Here is a 17,337-nt window from a genome sequence, read left to right as displayed (position 1 = left end):
AAATAGAAATAAAATGCAAACCACAATGTAATTAAATTTTTTCTAGTGGTCACATTAGGAGAAGAGAAAATAATTTTAATAGTAATAGATCTTACTTAACTCAAAATGTTCAAAATACTATGATTTTCGCTTGTAATTAATATTAAGTTAATAGAGATATTTTAGTCTTATTTTTGGTACTAACAATATTCAAAGCTCAGTATGTATTGTATTCTATACTTATAGCATATCTTAGTTCAGACCAGCTGCATTTCCAGTGCTTAATAGCCACTTGTGACTTATAGCTGCTGTACTGGACAGTGCAGGTCCATATTCTTTGTACTCAGGTCTGATCCAAGTACCAGAAGCATCAGAATCACATGGGAGCTTATTAAAAGGAGAATCGTAAGCCAAACCCTTATTCTGAATCAGAATCTACATTTTTACAGTATTTCTGAGTGATTCATGTGCTCATTAAAGTTTAAGAAGCATTGTTCTGTTATGTAATTTCCTGGTGACAAGAATGAAACAATTAAATGTACAGATTCTTAGACCCATCCCATAAAGATTTTCATTCAGTAAGCTGAGAAGAAAGACAGAACCTATATTTTTAAAGAGAGGTAGTTTTTATAATTAGGCAACTTTGTAAAAGATTGGCTTATTGAATCTAAATATGTTTTTAATTATAGTTATTTTAAAGTATAAATTAAACCATTTCTAAAAGTTTTGCTCAATTTATAATTCTAATGTATTAGTGAGTGACATACTAAGACAGGAACTAGAAGTTTTCTGCGTAGTATTAATTGCCAGCACCTATGATTAACTATTTGCTTCCTGATTCTGTTAGTTCATAGTTGAATGAATCAATCTTCACTTATTCTCCAACATAGAAATTGAACTCAGTGAGGTGAGCATAGAAAATACATCAGATAAAATTTGCAATTACACTTTAAAAATGGTCATTTTGCCTGGAAACCTGTCATAAGTAGAAAACCACACTACAATCTGTCAGATACTTCATACACATAAAAAATGAGAATGTTTAATTTGCAGAAGTTTGATTTAAGAAAAATATGCAATACTATTGAGAAACTTTCTTAATGTATATTGGATCTGTGTTTCTTTTGCTAGATGGGAAGGAGTATGATATTTATGTATCCTATGCAAGGAATGCTGAAGAAGAAGAGTTTGTATTACTGACCCTCCGTGGAGTTTTGGAGAATGAATTCGGATACAAGCTGTGCATCTTTGACCGCGACAGTCTGCCTGGGGGAAGTAGGTATTTAAGATGGGTACCAGTGATGCTACTCTGAAAGACAAAAGGGATTGTTTGCTTTGGATCATGGATGAGACTCGTGGCACAACTCTACGTTGGCATCTTTGGACATTTAATGTCCAATTCATTGATGTAATAGGCAGAGACTCTCTAGGAATGAAACCACTTTGTAAGGTATAGACTATTCAAGTGCAGTTTATGGTATAAAATATTTTCCCTGGTAAGCTTTAAAAACTCGATTTCAAAAAAGTGTAGTTGCAGCGTAGATCAGAGCTCTATTAAATGACATAGCTTTAAATGTCCTGTTGACTCAAATTTTAAAAAATCATTTATATTTTCAGTTACAGTTGACATTCAATATTATTTTATATTAGTTTCAGGTGTACAGCAAACAGTCACAGGGATGTAAAGTACAGCATAGAGAACATAGTCAATAATGCTGCAGCAACTATGTATAGGGCCAGGTGGGTACTAGACTAATCGAGGGGATCACTGCATAAATGATATAAATGTCTAACCACATTTAGATTTTTAGAAGGTTTAGCTAATCTACATTAATTTGCCTTAAATTTGTTTACAAAGACTAAGTTTAAACAAAACATTTTTACAAAGACTGAGGTTTACTCAATTTTACTAAAAATGAATTACAGGATAGAGTACATGGAATTTTTCTTTCTATTACTCACTGATAATAATTAGAATATTTCACTTTGGCATTTGCTAATCCTTTCCCTCACTTTTGTTTTCTAGCAAACCAACACCACTCAAATTCTCCTTTCCCTTGGGTCTGTTTCTTCATTTCTATCAGCTTACATGTTTGAGATAATGTTTAAAATTTTACAAAGTCCAGTATATTCTAGTAGGTTAAAAAAAAAGAAATTTGAATTGTTGAACGTTTTAAAATAAAAGTATGTCTCTTCTGTTCCAATCGACACAGTAATACACAAAATGATGGCCCACTGGAGTTTGTCTTATAAATACATAATAGCATTCCGAAACCCAGTGTTAATCTTTGTACTGTTGAAATGCATGTGACGTCTCTAATCTTCAGCACAACAAACTAATTTTCTTTCCTTAAAATCCTGTTTATATTAATCACTTCACATGTTTTGTTTTTTATATATTATAGAGATAATGGAAAATATCTCAGTTTAACTCTAATACAGAATAGACCAAAATATTTATTCTCATTTTGTAGTAACTGGATCCCTTATTTTATCTCCTCAGTCATCACCCAAAAGTCCCATTTCACTTGGGTTCTACAGTGAATATCTCTTTCAGTTAATTTTTCCAGGAAATGATGACTTGATTCTATAGTTAAAGAATAAATTCCACTCCTTTTAAGACTTAAAATCTGAAATCATTTATTCAGTCGTTGTTCATTTATACAGCCATTCAACAAATATTTATCTACTATGTGGAAAGTATATAAAGATACACAGTATAACAACAATGCAAGACTCTCCATTAGGGGTTGATAGTTCTTTGAAGAATTTGAATTCTACATAATGCCCTACTACATCTGCTTTGATGGTTGATCTTTGTCATCTTTCTCATTTTCCCTGCTGCTCTTAACTGGGTCCTCTTTGCCTCTGGGTCTCTTGCCATGCTTACACATGGGTCAGCTTCCAGCAACTCTGCTTGGAGTACACAATTACTTTCTCCTGGATTCTTCTCCAGGCTGCACATACTGTTTTAATTGCAGACATACACGCACGCACATACACACACACACACACACACACACACACACACACACACACACACACACACACCCTCTGTATCTATGAAGATTAAGGGGCAAAATGACTGCTTAGGAAAGTATAATAAGCCATGAAATAGCTTTCCACAACATTAGTGCATTCCCTGGAGTGGGCTCCTTTCTGAACCCCAGGGAAAGAATTATATGGTCTTTGATAAGAAACCTTGAGAAGATGGATTATTCCCAAGAATTTAGTGACAGGAACTAGTCAAAGCCCTTGACAGCAGAATAAAATTACAGTGCATTTCCATTTTACTTGCTCTTCTTTTCTAATCTGAAGAAAACATTTGCCTGGTAGTAAAGGCAGACACATCAGCCAGCAGCTGCCAAAACACATGACTTCATTGTGACAATAAGAGTTTAAGGATAAAGACCCAGGGATTAATTTAGCCTCCAGAGCAGAGAACAGAACAGAAAGCTGATCTGAGAATGTGATGCCAGCCAAAATGCCATTCAGTTGGCTAAATGTTTTTTTGTTTTGTTTTGTTTTGTTTTAAGTTCCTATTCCAATGACATAGTCATACCATTCTAGTCGGGAGGTGTGTGGCAACAGAAAGGGACTTTCAAAAATGAAGTTTCCTGTTCTTCTTGTCCTGTGTTCGCAAAAAAAAAAAATGAACTTCTATGATTTTGACTCTATAATGTATATCTTTTTGAATGCTCATTGACAATAGAGAGTTGATACATGGGTATCTTTGGGGAGAAAGGACTCAGGAGTTGCTTTGGCTGGGCCCAACATGCGACCCAGTATGAAGAAATTTATTTCAGTACAACTCATTTATTCCTTGATGTCCCAACTAATGTTTTTGAAGACCAAAGTCACAGTAGTATGTTTTGGCCTCTGGCCTGTTTGGAATTCTCTTTGGGTTGGACTATGTACATATAGTTTCTATTCTTCCTAAGGAGACTGGTGTTTAGTGAACAGTGTGAATGGGTCTAAGGATTAAGTTGTTCAAAGTGTTCTTGGTAAAAAGTTTCATCTCAATTCTCAGCCTGTTCCCCTAAGTTCCCTATGCTTGCTCCTCAGGCCCCATACTTTTGGGGAGTTCTTGGCCAACACTAATCCCCGTGGTGTTTTCTTTCTCAGTTGTCACAGACGAGACCTTGAGCTTCATTCAGAAAAGCAGACGCCTCCTGGTTGTTCTAAGCCCCAACTACGTGCTCCAGGGAACCCAAGCCCTCCTGGAGCTCAAGGCTGGCCTAGAAAACATGGCCTCTCGGGGAAACATCAACGTCATTTTAGTACAGTACAAAGCTGTGAAGCAGACGAAGGTGAAAGAGCTGAAGAGGGCTAAGACGGTGCTCACGGTCATTAAATGGAAAGGGGAGAAATCCAAGTATCCACAGGGCAGGTTCTGGAAGCAGCTGCAGGTGGCCATGCCAGTGAAGAAAAGTTCCAGGTGGTCTAGAAGTGACGAGCAGGGTCTCTCCTATTCATCTTTGAAAAATGTATGAAAGGGGTAAAAAGATCCAGGGGTACTCCAGGAAGGAAGAGTTCCCCCTTTTTTATACCCAATTTATTGTTTCATGGGCAGAAAAACGTTCTATGGTAGCCTCGCCATAGAGATAAATTCAGGGTGACTGTATGACTGGCTGTTCTGCTTCTTCAGGCAATACTAAGATTTAGAATGATAGTGCCACCAGTTTGTCACCGGTCTCTGATGTCACTGTTCTTTGAAGGCAAAGACTTGGTTGACGTGAATTTTGCCACCTTCATCCTCTGTCCTTGTTCCTACATGTCTCTATTCTCTCTCTCTCTCTCTCTCTCTCTCTCTCTCTCTCTCTCTCTCTCTCTCTCTCTCTCTCTTCTCTCTCTCTCTCTCATAATTTAACATTACGGGGAAGACCTTTGCTGTGGATTGAAAGACCCCTTAAAGATAAGTCGTACATTAACAGGGTCATTATGAGTTTCTAGGTATAGTTTTCTTTTTCTTTCATCATTATTCATCCTTAAAAATATGATCACGGTCTAAGTTTATATTAGCTGAGGATAATGAGTTCTTTTACTCATTCTGCTGTATGACACACCATCACAGCAAGACGGACACCCACTTAGGATGATACAGAACAGTATTACTGAAAGTGTTTCTTCTAATTTATTTAAAGGACTTGCCTGTGTTTTCTCCTACTATACCCCCTCTACCCTTTATCTCAGGTAATTGATGTCATATTTGTCAACTTGAAAAATGTATCATAATGTTTTTATTATAGTAAACTTCTGAGTATCTATATGTCAACTCACATTTATCACTCCATCTTCTGTCTACTGTATCTTGTTTGTATAAGTAATTCAGAGTTTACAGGTGGCTCCATACTTGATTCAGTCTGATAGGAAACTTCTCCTAATGGTGCTAATAGAGAGTGAAATAACAGCTGAGTGCTTTTAGGGCATTTTCTGGCTTGTGAGAAAAGCACAGAACAGGGTGTTTGTCAATTTGTCTTTTAATCTCATCCTTGCTAATGTGAATATTAGGAAAGAGATTTCTCCTTGCTTGTATCTGTTTCCTCCGTTGTAAAGTGTGGAAGTTAGATTCAGTGACCATGAGAGCTGCTTTTAGCATTAATATTCGAAGAGAATTAACTGGACCCCTAGTGTTTTCCCTGTTTTATTCACTGCTACAGTTAATGAACTCACTCCAAACAAGTCATCCGAAATGTCATTGTCAATGTAACTTGTTTTAGCTTGTTTTAAATAAAATGTTACTGTTCTTAAGATTTGAAAAGGTGAAAACTAAATCCAGAGTTTACAGAGTGATGATATCTGTCTTATATATGTGTGTGTGTGTATATACACACCACATGAATTATATGTATATATGTGTATCTATATGTAATTTATTACATATAGATACACATGAATTATATATGTGTATATACACATATATGCATAATTAATTTATGTATATATCTGTATATATACACATACACACATATATACACATTGCATAATGTATACATACATGCATATATATATATACACACACACACATGCATATAACATTAAATAGTCATTGGCACAAGCCACTGGAACACTTGTCCAGTCTTTAAATTTTGTTTTTACTATAATGCTTTTGTGTCAGTGTTTTCTACACATTAATATTATTTGAGAATTCACAGATCATAGACTAGTAGCTGTTGTTCATACTTGCCTTTCCTAAATTGGTATAAATAACTACTGCTACAGTTGATCTGGGTGCAGTGGAATATGTTGTTCACAGAGCTTCCAAGGTCACTGCTAAGCAATAGCCAGCCAGTCCTCTGGCATTAATTTATCGTCTACTGTGCTTTGAGCACACACTTAAAAATTAAGCTGTGTTAATCTCAGTGCTCAACTGTTGGGGAAGTAAATCTCTATTTGGACGATTGAGTCATAAAGGAAAGGAAAATAAAATACCTCGAAATAAGCTTAAGTATCCTATGAACCACCATAATTCATAATTTAAGGAAGCTCTTATCCAGTAGTGTGAATGCTGTTAAACAATTCTAAAACTATCTCTTACATTTAAGTCTTTCAACAGTATTAATGACCACAATAAAACATTTCTCTATCAAGGAGTTACTGATTATTTTAAATTGAAGAAAAGTGTGAATTCTTGACCATAAAACTGTGCTAGGGAGTCATTCTTGGATGTTATTTTTTTTTTTTTGGCCTTGTTAATGATGTTCCTTGTTACAAAGCACAATAACTCCTAATAATCCTTCACTCACAAGTCCAGAGGAGACCTGACTCCAAATAAGCGTTGTATATCAATTCTTGCATTAGCTTTAGGTAACTGGGGGAGAGTCCCATCACTAAGGAGCCATTTTTATGCCACTACTGCATTCTTTTTGCACTTTTGGATTCCATATTTATCCCAAATGCTGTGGGGTGCCCCTAGAAACTTCCTGATTTTTCCCCCCTATTTATATTCTTGTCTTTGGAACTGTTTTCTTCCAAATGCTAAAATCTAAAGCATCTCAAATTTACATGATATGGCTCATTCTAAGAGAACTTTGTTTCAAGAATTTTTTCTTTGTTTTATCTCCTGGAAGATGCCACATATAGACTATTTGAGGGAGCTGGAGAAACATAATTTAGAAATCAGGAAGAAATTGCTCTCTAATGTTAAAAAAAATGCCCCAAAAGTTTAAAAAAGAACCTTAATGGTTTCAGACATATAAGGATCTTCTGCACACAAGTTAACAAACAATCATGATATATAGAATGTCTAATTATACAATCATATGAATTTTATTTAATTCTCTTCTGTATTATAACTTAGATGGGTCCCTAGTATTCTTATAAACAAGCACACCATTGTATTGGGAAATAAAAGCATCACTCCACTTGTTAATTATCCATTTTCTTTCCATAGGTTTTAATATTTTAAGATTACCTTTTTTATTTTATTCATAAATTTTTGTATTTTCCATTTTTCATTTGATTTGTAAATTTGTTTATTTTAAAAATAAACCTTATTTTCAGCTTTGAATTTTATTTTGTGCATGTGTTGCATGTCTTTATTTTCATGTTTGGGGATACGTAATGAGAATAAAAAGAATGATACATGTGAAAATGTTATAACTTATGCTAGTTCAGTTTCTCTTTCTGAGAGAAATCTGAGAAAAATGGGAACTTCATCTCAAGAACATTTTCTTTACATGTGAGTAAAAGAGTTACTTAAGTAAAACGATTTGCTCTAGTATACCAGGTGTGTGTGTGTGTGTAGAAAGCCAGAGAGACAGGGAGATAATAATAGAGAGGCAGAGAGTGGAGGAAGAGGGAAGAAGAAAGAGAGAAAGAGAGAGAGAGAGATTCTTTTAAAACAAAGACACAGCCTGTTCCTTTTTGTTCAACTTGGAACTTGGGTAGCTTGCAGGAATCTCTTACCTTTTACACGATTTAATGCAACCCTAATGCAGTTGCTTTAGAATGAAATCAATTAATTAATGCCTTACTTTTAGTTAATAGATGGTAATATAAATGAATGACTCAAAGATGTGTTTCTGTCACAAATAAATCAGTGATAAATATTTGGAAATGCATTTTCTTTTGAGTTAATCCATACTTTAATATTACATTCACAGTGACAGGAAGCCTTATGCTTAATTTTTTCTTTTCTGTTCACTTACACTAAAAAATATTTATTGAGTCCCTATAACTGAACTGGTTAGATTAATAAAAATTTTCCTACTGAAAATTTTTTCTCTTTGAAATCCATCTCCAAAACGTAGACTAAGATCAATAGATGGACATTACAAGGAGACAGATTTTTACTCAATCCGGAAACTACTTTAAAGCAGAGTTGAGCAATACTGTATTTCATTGTTTTTTGGAGATACTATGCCCCCTTTACTAGAGATGTACAATCAGAGATTTGATGAATTTTCCTGAGATTTTGTATATGGGTTCAGTGCATTGGATGAGTGGTGATGAGTCTGAAGTTGCTTCCAACCCTAAACATATTAAATGACCTCCTAGAACATAGTGGTGATTAATTACTTTCAATAATAGCAGTTTCAGTGTCAGTAGTTTGGTCATCACAGCTAACTGGATATTACTGACCTTGTTAAAACTCTCAAGATATTTTCTTCAGTCATTTACTGATGTCACTAGGTCTTTCACACAAGTAAATTCACAGTATGATAGGAGAGACACAATCAGCAATTATTCTGTCTTGTTTCTCTGTTTCTACCAAGGAATATGAAGTATCTTTAGCAATGGGCTAGGAGATTAAGTGTTTCAGTAGTAATTTTTTTTAAATCAACATCTATCTTAAACTGAACAGACAGAACTTTTAAAACTTATGATTCTCATAAATCTACATATTAAGGTGATTCTCTGAAATCATCATCAAGAATTGATTCAGATTCAATCAACATTAGTGTGTTTGCAGCACACTTTATTTTAATATTGGTTTTGGTAGACATTTACATTTAGGTATCTCTAGTTTGTCTAACAACACTCCATGTTTGCTATCATATGTGTTTTATAGATAGGTGAACTCATACTTAAAGATGTTAAGAGAAAAAAACAGATAAAGACTGATAAATGACAAAACCAATATATGAATTCAGATTCATCTTCCAAATGGGATGACAACCTCCCACCCCCCCTTTTTTTTTAACTACACTTCAAGTTTTAAGAAAGAGAGTGGTGTGCTGCTCTTTCACACACCAATAACCTAACCAAAGAACAAAATCAAAGCCCTAGATTTTTGGGGTTTTTTCTAGGTGAATTTCAGAGAATTATGGTTTATAAAGGCAGGAGTATTCTGGAATATTGAGGAGTTCTAGACCAGAAATTGTTACTTCAAAACAAAGGTGGTACCACACAAGGAAACTAGTGTCATCACTATATAGCCACACCTCATTTGAGCCAGACAGAATAAAGGAACCTCTTCAAATAATCTTTAGCATTAAAATCACAATTTGCATCCTCAGATACGAAGTTTTGACACTATGTAAGCTATATGTGCCATAAAGAGCACAGCTTCTTTCAAAGTACTCTGTGAAGATTTCTAAGTATAAATAGACCATCCCCTGTCAGAGAATTTCACCATTCATATCTGTTTCTTTAGCATTGCCCTCTTTCAAATGCAAATCCTACACTTTCTGGATGGGGTACTAGTAAGTGAAAATTTAAAAAGCCACAGGCTCTTTGTTAGAGGATCTAGGATAAAACTTTATTTTTAATAGTGGTAACCCCATTGAACAGGATGTGCATTTTCCTAATGTGGCTATTTTGAAGTAAAACACACATACACACACACACTCTGAGTGCACAAGTTCCTTTTGATGAAAAACTATCCATGTTATTTTAAGTGTTTATCATATGTATCATGAGACAGGAAAAGCAGTAGGCTTCCTACTCTCACATTCTCAGGTTTATGAAAGGCAGCTACATAAGATTTTGGGCAGTACTAGACAGAACACAGCAATTTATAAAACATGCATGCATGCACACACACACAGGCTTTGATAATAAGTGAAAATTTAGATTTATATTTTAAGATTGAGACAATTCTCTAAAACACTCTTCACATTTGATAAAACCCTTCACAGGTTCTTAAAAATTGAGCCCATGTCTCTTCTAATTTTCCTTCAAATTCATGTTAAATTCACTAATTGGAAAGAACTAATCTGGTCCACAGCTCCTTCATTCCCTGTCAAATCTGTAATGATCAATTTCCCTGCAGACTTTCAGCTTGTCTTCACAGGCTGAAACGTCTCTAAGCCATTATTTCACCCCCGACCCTCCAAGAATTGGTACTCAACCTCATGATATGTCTGCAGCACCTGTTTTCATAGCTGTCAAGGGCTGTGGTTCATATATTTGCAAGTCTTTTCCTTTAGAAAATAACATTGTTCATTAAGCACTTAGAGTGAACAGTGAGTTATGCAACTGCATTTAACTCAAGATCTTTCCCATTCAGAACGGTCCAAATGCACTTCAGTTAATTATTAGAATTGAATGCTTTGCCAGAAGTCTTAACTGATTGATTCTTATCCGTTGTCAATGTTGTTGCCCCTTTAATTGATTTTTAGACCATATATTCACACACACACACACACACACACACACACACACACACACACACACAAAGGAATTTTGGTCAATACTATGAATTGTCTGATGTATCCAAAAACTTTTTTAAGTATCAAGACATGTAGCTATATGGATCTTAGAAGACGGTAATTCCATATTGGTATTTGCTGATCAGACTATGTCTGGTGCATTGTGTTCAGCCCTGTTCAAGATACAACTCTTAAGAAACACTTACATAAACTGAATATTATTCAGAAGAAAATAATAAAAGTGGGGAAGAGATTTGATACCATGTCATATGGGGAATAAGATAAAAGTTGTTTAACCTAGATATGAGAAAAAAACAGTGAGATCACAATGGTTGCAAAATATTTCAAATAGTTGAGGATATCAGATCTAGGATCACTATAAAAAGGAGTAAGGAAAAATATTTCAAACCAACAAATAATTTACCAACAGAACTAAATTAGGTGCTTTTGAAGGTGGTTAATTTCTCATCTTTGATAGTAGCAGACACTTAGCAACCCTTGGTACTAGTGGTATAGATGAGATTCCTTAACTGGGTAGATTATTTGACAATGAGATCCTATATTCTCAAGCGTTTACTCACTGCCTGTCCTTTGTAGGAATCACAATGATAAGCTGGAACTTATATGTTTTCACTAGGCATTGTCCTATCTTTCCATTTTCCTGTAGATACAGTGGAAGCAGTGTTTGACTTCATTCAGAGGAGCCGAAGGATGATTGTTGTCCTGAGCCCAGACTATGTGACAGAAAAGAGCATCAGCATGCTGGAATTTAAACTGGGTGTCATGTGCCAGAACTCCATTGCTACCAAGCTCATTGTGGTTGAGTATCGTCCCCTCGAGCATCCACACCCCGGCATCCTGCAGCTAAAGGAGTCTGTGTCATTTGTGAGCTGGAAGGGAGAAAAGTCCAAACATTCTGGCTCTAAATTCTGGAAGGCCTTGCGGTTGGCTCTTCCCCTGAGAAGTCTGAGTGCCAGCTCTGGCTGGAATGAGAGCTGTTCTTCCCAATCTGACATCAGTCTGGACCATGTTCAAAGGAGGAGAAGTCGCTTGAAAGAGCCCCCAGAACTCCAGAGTTCGGGGAGGGCTGCAGGTGCCTCTCCAGGTCCAGGCACGATTTCCAAGCATAGAGGGAAGCCCTCTGCAGCCTGTCGCTGCTGTGTCACCTACTGTGAAGGAGAGAGTCACCTTAGGAGCAAGAGCCGGGCAGAGATCCATACACAGCCCCAGTGGGAGACACACCTCTGTAAGCTTGTTCCCCAAGAGTCAGAAACTCAATGGATACAAAATGGCACCAGATTGGAAACCCCTGCTCCCCAGATCTCAGCCCTTGCTCTTCACCATTTCACGGATTTATCCAATAACAATGACTTTTATATCCTATAATAACTGTGTGGTGGGAGGTGACTGCTATCTGTACCAGCCCTCTTTGTGTCACGAACCTATGGGAATAACTGACATTTTTATCATCTAATGGACTAGCATATTGTGTCTCCTTTATTGATTTTTAAAAACTATTTATATTTCTAGGAGACAAAAGATCCGAAGGACCTGCATCCAGAATTATTGCCTCTAATGGCCTCAGAAGAGCACACTCTTCTTGGCCCCTAGAAGGTCAGTATGTGAAAGTTGCCTAAAGTCTGATCCTCTATCTCACCCAATGGTTTAAAACTGAACAAAGAATTTAAATGTGTTTCCTTTGAGTTTGTTGATAAACCTCAAGTTATGAGTTAGTCAGGTGTAGTTGGGCTATGAGACTTACAGGGTATGTATATATCTCAAGGGAACATTATGGAAAGGAGTTGTTTTCAGTGAAAGCTGTAGAACTAAGCTCAACAGAAAACCTACAGCATATTTTCCCTGGAAGAACCAAACACACCCACACAGGGATACGTGGTGTTCTCAGTCTCACTGTAAACTAGTGTTCTCTAAACTGCCTAAAGTTGTTAGCATCAATAAAGTTATATTTTTATGTGATTTCATTTGTACTAACAAATGTTTACCCCTCTCTCTTCCCTCTCTACTTTCATGGCTTTCAAATTTATATCTGAAGAGTATTCCATTTTAGGAAATCAAGATTTGGTTTAGGTACTGGGAAAGCTGAGATGCATCTTCATTTCCTTTCTAATGGATATTAGGAGAGATAAGGGAAAGGACCAAAAGAAAGTGGAGAAAATATTTCAAATGAAATAGAAGTTTACGCAAAAAATCTATGTTTTTTTAGAACTGACAGCTGAAAAGTTTAGTATTGTTAGGGGTTTGCTGTAGAGTTTGGTGCATGAATCCCTTCTTCCTACTCAGTATTCTGAGAAGGGATAGTGAATTCAAGTGCCTACAGGGATTAGAAGGTTAAAAAAAAGAAAGAAAAAGAAAAAAAAGGGCCAGATATAAGGTTCTCCATTTAAGACCCATGTGTATAGGGACATAGGTTCAGATACGTGCTTCTTTAAATATTTAAACATCATCATAAGAGGCACACAACATTTGATCACCCTGTCAGGGAGTTAATGGAGATTACTGGATTTGTAGGTAATTGAAGAGTAATTTATTTCTTCAAAAGGGAGCAACCTCTACTTAAGCTCCATCTGGATTGTTGTCACTGATTTAGCCCCAGCGTTAACTCTCACTGTTGGCAGATTGTTCCGTTTTTAAGGTGAATCAAAAAGATTCAGATTTTTATGTAATCTCTCAATTATGGGATGGTGCAAATTTAAAAGAAAAGGAAAAAAATCAAAGAACCAATCAAAATACACGAGTACACATTCAGTCTGTGGGCCACTAGTTTGCAGTTTCAGAACTAAGATATTCACCTCCCAAAAAATAAGTACACATAGATATTCAAGTGTCCCTAACAATATCTTCTATGTCCTTTTGGCCTAAGGACATAATGGGAGATGTTTATTCCCTCCCTGAATTGAAAATATCTGAACTCTCAGAATAGGGCTGATCTGACCTAACACTCCATCAGAGGAGAAAAAGATGGATGATAATGTGCCTTCTATCTACTCTGTGGGTTGACTGCAAGAAAATTAGAAGCACAATCTACTACCCTTGAACAGGAGCAGAATAAAAAGAGCAAAAGGCTATACCAGACATGGACTGTCAATGTATTAGTCAGGGCTGCTCCTGAACTATGGCCCAATATGTGTCAGCCTCTCTTAGTCACTTATGGTGAATGAGGGGTGGAGAAATAAACCAGAAGTTTTATCACACTACTCCTCTTGCAGAGAAAAGCAAAAGATCCCTTCTCTGTTGAAACAAGAAATTATTATATTTTTTACCTGTTGAAACACAAAGATGAGGAAAAATAAGGACCCCACAGAGTAAATGCAACTCATCATGGAACTTCTAATGAGGAAATGACAGGCCATCCTACCTGAATGTCCAGCAAAAAATTATTGAGCACAGCCCATGTTCTATGTTGCATTACTTCTGAAAAAGATTAGTTGATCCTTGATGTATGTTCAAGGATCTTCATATGGAAAATAGATAGCAGACTCTCTCCAAATCTGTTAATTGTGGGTAATAAAAGTCACTCCATATCCTAAGAAGGAAGATAATATTTTTCCCCATAATCAGTCTTATTCCTTATTAGCAGTGTCCCACCCAATTAAATAGTTTTGTAAAAGCTGAGAAATTACTTTTGTCCTTTATGAATTATTTTTTAGTGAAGAAAAATAAATGAAAGGACTACTGGCAAAGGAATGAAAATGAAACATAAGCTCTTATTATGAATGAGTAACAAGATAATCATGGTGTTCTCAAAAGTTAAATTTTGGTCTGTATCAATTTCCACTTACAATATAAGTTCAGTGTAAGCAGTATAAAGTCATGAATTTTTAAATTAGCTATTCAGGGGTCAGAAAGATAATAGACCATACTTTTCCTATATGGAGAAAGGCTAGGAGGTTATGTTATTAGGCTATGACCCAACATTCTGCAAATGAATGTAATATCTAGTGCCATATTTCAGTAAGGCAAATGATAATAAGAAAGAAAATTTCCTCATGGGTCATGAATATTCATAATTGAAATGATATGGTTATGGGTTAAATGGATATTATTTACATGGGAATATAGCCTATTTAGGATTACAAGTTTTAAGTCAAGTAGAGATGAATATGAGTCCTGCTTCTCTCCTAACTGACCACGGGATATCTGGACCTCAATCTCCTGCTAACTAAAATGGGGATAATTTGATTAACCTCATTGGGTTTTATGGGCATTAAAAGATATAATGCATGTAAGTGAATAGCACAGTATCTGGCACATTATAATTGCTCAATAAGTATTGGCCAGTAGTATACCTATAATAAAATCATTTTCATGTTCCAAAAACTTACATTTGCATAATGATTTATGGTCTACAAATTGATTTCATATTCATCACTTTTTTCTTTTTTTTTTTACTCTAACAAAATGCACCAAAGCAGTATAAAATGGGAACGTATTATCTAGGTTAAATGCTTTTTCTAATGACACTCAGCCAATTAGCGATAGGGTTGGGCTTCTAATCTAGGGTTATTACACCTAACCAGTGCCAATTCTAGAACTATTCCTATAAGATTCAAGAGGAAGTATTTCTATTACAAAGCCACCTATTTTTTTTTACCCCTCTCTTTCCCTTCTCACCTAATTGCAACTATTTAATCTGAACTATTATACATTCAAATCAAAAAAGGCAGTTAATGCAAACCCACTGCAGCTAATTAAATGTCATATCAATTGTCTGATGTATCATTTGGCCTTGTCATTATGAATTTATATGATTTCAATTTTGAATATTATAACATTCATTTTAGCATTTAAAAAGTAGAGTCATTTTTTGTGTCCTCTATACTCTATGATCATGCTATAATTTTTTTTCCCGAAATAAAGAATTTGTATTTGTCTTAAGGAAAAATAAAAATATGTTCATTATTTACTTTGCAAAAGAAATTTAATATTTCAGCAGCTGTGATTTACATTGTGAGTTTCTATTACATCCTCTTATAACTAGTAAAAACTATAGTAATATTAATAATATATTCACTTCCAGTGTGAAGAGTTGAAGTGGTTGATAAAAATAATGTTCCTGAACTAATGTTCATTTAAAAAGCCACAAATAATAAACTAATCGTAAAGGTATGCACAGAAGGACAAAGAGTTCCTTTGGCAATGGTTTCAAACTTTTGTGTGTCTAAGCATCATTTGGGGGTTCATCTTACAGTGAAGATCCCAGATAAGGCCCTCCCCCAGAGGGGCTGATTTATTAGGTACTGAGCATTGTCTGGGAGTCTGCATTTTTAATACTGTACCCTTGAGATTTCAGTAAGGTTTGCCATGGGTCAAACTATTACCTTTGAGAATTCTTTCAAACTCTTCCCATATTTTGTATATTATTGTTCAAGTTATAAGAGGAAAAAGTCTTATTAGTGTCTGGTCCAAGGTTTCTTAAGTCCAAGGCTTCAGATCATTATGCATCCACATCAGGTCCATTTTGGGTTTACATTAAAATGCATATTTATTGACCCCATGCAAAACTAACCACATAGATTCTCTAGAGTGGGGCAGATTTGCACTAGGAATCAACTTCCCAGGTGATTTTGATGCACAAAAAGTTTAAGAACAAGTAATTTTTATCTCTCTTTAACTCCTCTTTTACCCTTATAGGCTCTGATTTTCTCCAGCCAAGGAGGACTGCGAATCATCCTTTTAACAAGGTGTTTACAGGCAATAGATGAAAATGTAGGGCATGTTTAGCCCCTGGAGTTGCCTTGGCACAAGGAGACAGTTGAATAGAAGAGTGGTTAGTAGAGTGTATTTCTAAAACATGAAACATCAAGCACTGACATCTGGAATCTGGTAGGATTGCTGTGATCATCATGTGTCTTAATCAGAATCAGATAAGCTATTCTGTGCTAATAAATAACCCCAATATTTCAGTAGCTTCTTATTAACAAGACACTTTTCTTGTTTATGCTACATGCCCAGCATAGGGGATTACTTTTTTGTAGCTTTGCCATTTGAAATGTGTGGCTTCCTGCTGTTCTGTTTCAGCCTAAATATTACTCTTACTACTCTCACTTGCAATTTATTGGCCAAAACTACCAATGAGTACTACTATAGTCATAGAGACAGCTGGGAAATGCACTTTTATTGTGTTCCTAGGAAGAGATAAATGAAATGATGATTGATGAACACTGCTGCTTTTGTCTAAGAATGAGATATTAAGATCATCTGAAGAGGCAAGAGACGTTCAAACAGAGAAGGACTTTGTGGCCAACATCTCACCTCACCTTGCCGATGTGCCAAGTTAGTATCTGTAAACAAAAACAAAACAAAACAACAACAAAAATGTATAGAAAAGAGTTGGCCTGACCTTGTATATAAATGTTCCCCAAAGAAAAGCTGTTGATGGAATACACAATAATAATTACAGTTCCTGTTTAAGAGGAAGCATTCTTAAAAGTTGGAAAGTTCTTGTATTTGGTTAATTTCCATTCAGTGGCTTTGCTCAAACTATCTGCCAATGAGCCATTTCATTTTTCAATATTCAGGGAGCCTCAGAAGAATTGAAGATATTTAGAACACAACAGAGCATGTAACATGGTCATTAGAAAGCATCACTTGATCCATTTATCCGAAGAGCTAAATAGGGAATTCAAACTGAACGTGCTAAAGCTCAGACAAAGGAAGAGACAAAAGCTGACAAAAAGTGGGTATTATGAAGTCTGCTGCTATCTATGCATCTGCTTTCTCTGTGATTTGGACTCTCTGTTTG

General features: G+C 35.6%; 1 protein-coding gene across 6 annotated transcripts in view; it reads left to right on the top strand.

The window, feature by feature from the left end:
- The window catches only part of IL1RAP (interleukin 1 receptor accessory protein), a 133,209-nt gene extending 116,329 nt beyond the window's left edge, over positions 1-16,880 (top strand). For 2 of the 6 annotated variants that reach the window (XM_081067230.1, XM_081067231.1), the window contains 2 exons: positions 1,111-1,254; positions 11,242-12,067. In XM_081067230.1, coding sequence (XP_080923356.1) covers positions 1,111-1,254; positions 11,242-11,960 — 863 coding nt within the window. In that variant the 3' untranslated portion in view covers positions 11,961-12,067. Of the gene's footprint in view, positions 1-1,110; positions 1,255-4,104; positions 7,494-11,241; positions 12,068-12,104; positions 12,189-16,226 lie in introns of those variants that run through there. The other 4 variants (XM_081067233.1, XM_081067232.1, XR_013994506.1 and 1 more) reach the window with 3 other exon arrangements.
- Positions 16,881-17,337: the final 457 nt, after the last annotated feature.

The sequence above is a fragment of the Rhinolophus hipposideros genome, assembly GCF_964194185.1.
Source record: "Rhinolophus hipposideros genome assembly, chromosome: 2".
NCBI lineage: Eukaryota > Metazoa > Chordata > Mammalia > Chiroptera > Rhinolophidae > Rhinolophus > Rhinolophus hipposideros.
The sequence above is the reverse complement of the archived record's forward strand: the minus strand, read 5'-3'. Positions and strand labels throughout refer to the sequence as shown.